The sequence below is a fragment of the Rosa chinensis genome, chromosome 3 (genome assembly GCF_002994745.2).
Source record: "Rosa chinensis cultivar Old Blush chromosome 3, RchiOBHm-V2, whole genome shotgun sequence".
NCBI lineage: Eukaryota > Viridiplantae > Streptophyta > Magnoliopsida > Rosales > Rosaceae > Rosa > Rosa chinensis.
Window position 1 is genome coordinate 49,543,335 of NC_037090.1, and position 4,601 is coordinate 49,547,935.

The following is a 4,601-nucleotide window of genomic DNA, read 5'->3' on the forward strand; positions in this document are numbered from 1 at the left end:
AAATAAATAAATCGGTCCACATCAAAACCGACCCATACCGCGCCGCACCGTAACTGAAATAATCAGTTAAGCCCTTTTGAAATGCGGTTGTGGTTTAAAATATGACCCAACTAAAAAAAAGGGTTTGGTTGCAGTTTGAGCCTCAAAAGGAGTCGAACTGCACCGCGCCCACCCTTAGGTCTTCCTATGTGGATTTGTTTTTCATATGTGATTTGATGTGTTTTAGCTTTAAATGCTCCCCAATAACTATGGCTGCTATAAATGGTACTTGTTCTTAATCTATGATCATCTCATTCTCTGCAATCCTTCCTCTTATTCTTTGGAACTTGATACAATGGCCTTTAGCCCAAATTATTAAGCCCAATCTCACACTGCTGTTTGAAGACCTATCCCGGCCAGACCTTTCTACCCCTTCCCTAGAACATGGATGGAAATGACTCCATCCCGGTGATGACCAAAGACACACTATCAATATTGATAGATTAGTTGCCCACGTTGACATACCAATTCCACTGGAGAACTTTGCTATCCACCACTTAAGGTTTTGCCTTGTTGGTAAAATCTTTGGAAAACAAGTCCCACTTGATGATGTGTTGAGCAAATGTGCTAAACACTAGGCCAATCTGCAAGGAGCTATCCAGATGGGTCGGTTAGTTAATAACTGGTTCTGCTTCAAGTTCAATAAAGGAGAGGATGTTAACTTTATTCTCAACAAGTGTCGTGGAAGATTTGGGAAGCGAGAAATAATCTTATCTTCAAGCAGGTTCCTCCTTCTCCTTCTGTAGTTGTCTACACGGTTACTGCTTCAGGTGACATGTAAGTATCTTGGTCTGTCCCCATTCAACACATAGATCTCCTAAGTGTACTGGGAGACTTGAGTACCAAAGATTGAAGAGAGCCTTTCACTCCCATATTCCCGGCAATCCTAGGAGATTGACGAATTAAGCAATAAAAGGTGCAAATCAAGCTCACTGATCTCGGTCTTAAGGTAAATAGCATGTCATATCATTTTGCATGTGTGTAATGCTGATTTAATGGATCAAAACTAATTTGCAATCTTATCGGATCGTGTGGAAAGGTTTTCTTAAAGTCCTATTTGCTTTCAAAATGTTTTAATGCATATCAGATAAAGATTGTAATTGATTACTATTAGTGAGGATTGATTGAGTATCTAAATCAGTTTTGAAAAGCCTTTCTATGTTTATCTCAATCTATGATCAATATGATTGGATTGAGGGGGAGTCTTCATCTTCTATAAGAGGGTTTCAATATGCTTTTTAGAGGTGGGGTTTTTCAGAGGTTATTAAGTATTACATGTGTGTTGCAGAGTCATCACAAAACTGTTTTGCAAAAACTCTCATAGATATATTTGATTGTTTCATTTTGCTTGCTTGCGACATTCATCACTTGCACAAGTGTTTGAGATCAGTGAGTAACCTTGACAGGCTGGTTCAGAAGGCGATTTCAGTTTCTTCTGTCTAGCATAGGTTGGATCAAGTAGTACTTAGTATAGAGGAATCAGTTGTAAATCAAGTTAGCACTGTTGCTTATTAAAAATGGTAATACATACCACTACTTGTATACTGTGATCTGTAATCTTGATTCACAGTGGAGTTGTTCTTCGTGTAGGCTACGTAAACAGCCTCGCAGTGAAGTTTCCTCAGTGGAGAGGTTCACACTACATCAGCAATTCTTTTGTACTTTTTATTTGTGTTATAGCTTTGAGATCTACCTCTAGTTTTCATATTCATTCATATCTGCTCCATTTGGTATTTTCACTTAGTATCAAAGTAGGTTCTAGAATTTTCTAATAGATCGCAGGGACGATGGAACACTCGTGATAGAGTTGCTGGTGGATCTGTCAACAGCCCTCTATGGTTCAATGGTGGCTGTGAAAAGTACACTCAATGGAAAATATACATGAAGTCTTATCTCTATGCTTAAGATGAGCATGTATGGAATATTGTTGAAAATGGCAAGAATACACCTGTTGTTCCAGCCAAAGGTGAAAGTTCCTCTACTGCCACCCCAAAACCAAGGATTGGACTGAGGAGGAAGTACGTGATCTTCAAGCTGACTTCAAAGCTAAGAACAACATATTCACTGCTATCTCTGAACGAGAAAAGTTGAAGATCAGTCATTGTGACACTGCCAAGCAGGCATGGGATCTGCTACAGACTACATATGAAGGTAAGAAAAAGGTACGTGCACAAAAACTACAAGGTCTGATTTATGAATTTGAAACTATGACCATGGGAGATGATGAAACTGTGGATGATTTTCATGGTAGAATTTAAAAAATTATTGGTCAATCTCGTAGTTTGGGGGCACCTTTTGATGAAGATAAGATTGTCAAGAAAATACTCAGGGCCTTCCCTAAAAAGTTTCATTCTAAGATCAGGAGCATTGAGGAGTCATTTGACATTGATGTCTATCCTCTAGATGAGCTTATCGAAAATCTCAAAACCTATGAAATGAGGCTGAAACCTAAGAAGAAAACTTAGAGTGTAGGCTGTGAAAGGGGCAGAAAAGGAAGAGGAATCACTTGATCTTGCTCTTCTAACAAAAGAGTTCAAAAAATTTCTTAAAAGCAAGAATCCCTCTAAGAATTCTAATGCTCCCAGGATAAACTCCTACAATATTGGTAGTAGTGATAACAATGCTAAGAGTGGGAAGGGCAATTTCAAGGGAACTAATTCTGGTAAAACTAAATGTTATGAATGTTGTGGCTATGGCCATATTTCTTTTGACTGTGGCAATAGGAAGCATGGAAATAGCAACAACAAATCTCTTCTCTCAACATGGAGTGATGATGAAACTCAAGAGGTGGAAACTGTAGCATTTGTGTCATCTCTCTTACCTGAGTCAGATAGTGATGATGCATTCTCAGATGATGAAACTACTATCCGCTGCAAACAACTCTATAAGGCATCAAAAGCTACATTGCTCAAGAACAAGAACTTGGAGAGAGAGATTAAGGCCTTAAAAGCTGAGAAAGAAAAGCTGGAGCTCAAGCTGAGGAATACTCAGACAGCATGGGAACAAGAAAGGAACAAATTCACTGATGAGTTAACCAATCTGCAAGGTGACAAAAAATTTCTGACTTGGAAGACTGAGCGCATTGAGCTCAGCAACAAGATCAAAGTGCTAGAACTTGAGGTAAAAGGACAACATGCATTGAATTTAAATTTGCTAACAGAAAATGAATCCTTGCAGGTTGAACTAAAAACTACTCGAGAAAAATTCACAAAGTTTGATATCAACTCTGGAGCAGTATCAAAATTGTTTGGCTCAGGGAAAGCTCCTCATGCTACCTTTGGACTTGGTTATTCTGGAGAGAGCTCCAAAAGTACCAATTTTGTAAAAGAATCACAATCAAATGTGGAGAAGATTGAATCCTCTACTGATGTCATCAAGGAGATCAACACTGTGCTTAAGGACATGAACGATAGGAAGCCAAATCATGCTCAACAAGTAAAGGTTGACCAAGGGACTTCCACTGGTCAAAACAGGTATCCAAGCTCTAAGACTTTTATTCCTACTTGTCGTCACTGTGGTAAGTTGGGACATATTAGACCTAGATGTAATGAGAGATTTATAAAACCTCAGTCTGTTCAAGAAAAATGTATAGTGGAGTCTCTACAATGTGAACTTAGAGAGCAAAAGGAACTCATTAACAAGTTGACTGAATTGTTCTCTACGAGTAACATGCAAACTGCAAAAGAAGAATCTGTCTGGATTAAGAAAGATACAAATAAATGTTTTCTTACTTATGCTGATACTGTTGATGCTACATGTCTTATGACTTGTGTAAGTACAGATGAAAAATCAACGCACATTGAAGCCACCTGCTTGGTAGCTCTTACAGCCTTGGCCGACAAACGTCGAGATTTCTGGTACGTTGATAGTGGCTGCTCTAGACATATGACTGGAGACAAAGCATGGTTTTCATCCTTCGAGGATGAGTGCACAACTGGATCTGTTACTTTTGGTGATGGAAGGAAAGCAAGCATACTAGCACGAGGCATTGTTAATACTCCTGGCATTCCAAATCTCAAGAATGTGCTATATGTTAAAGGATTGACAACTAATCTAATCAGTGTTAGTCACCTGGCAAACGACTATGAAGATGTGTGGTTCAATAAACAAATATGCCTAGTCCTTAATCATAGAGGAGAAGGCATCATGGGAAGTAAGAGATCATTTGATAATTGTTACCATATTCAAACTAATGAATCTCTTGGTATGCAGTGTTGTCTATCACTCAGATCAATTGAAGAAACATTTGAGCTATGGCACAAAAGGTTTGGGACATGTGAATTATCAAGATCTACTGAAACTATCTTCCAAGCAATGTGTCAGAGGCTTGCCATACAGCTCTAACTGGAAAGACTGACAAGGTATGTGGAGGCTGCAAAATTGAGAAGCAAACCAAAACACCACACAAAGCAGTGAATTCTGCTAGAACCACACAAGTTCTGGAGCTGCTCCATATGGACCTCATGGGACCAGCTCAGTCTGAAAGTATTGGAGGTAAAAGTTACATGTTGGTTGTAGTAGACGATTTCTCCAGGTTTACTTGGGTCAACTTCCTGAAAGAT

The 4,601-nt window shown here is 38.9% G+C and overlaps 1 protein-coding gene across 1 annotated transcript; it reads left to right on the forward strand.

The window, feature by feature from the left end:
• Positions 1-641: 641 nt before the first annotated feature.
• On the forward strand, positions 642-4,396 carry LOC121052335. Its single transcript, XM_040517076.1, has 3 exons — positions 642-763; positions 2,763-4,136; positions 4,252-4,396. Exons 1-3 carry the CDS (start codon positions 642-644, stop codon positions 4,394-4,396), a joined length of 1,641 nt encoding a protein of 546 aa, XP_040373010.1.
• Positions 4,397-4,601: the final 205 nt, after the last annotated feature.

Coding starts and splice junctions, on each gene's coding strand:
- LOC121052335 (XM_040517076.1), top strand. CDS start 642: ATGGGTCGGTTAGTTAATAACTGGTTCTGCTTCAAGTTCAATAAAGGA. Junction 764..2,762: donor ATAATCTTATCTTCAAGCAG/GTTCCTCCTTCT, acceptor CTGTGGCAATAG/GAAGCATGGAAATAGCAACA. Junction 4,137..4,251: donor AACGACTATGAAGATGTGTG/GTTCAATAAACA, acceptor CTTGGTATGCAG/TGTTGTCTATCACTCAGATC.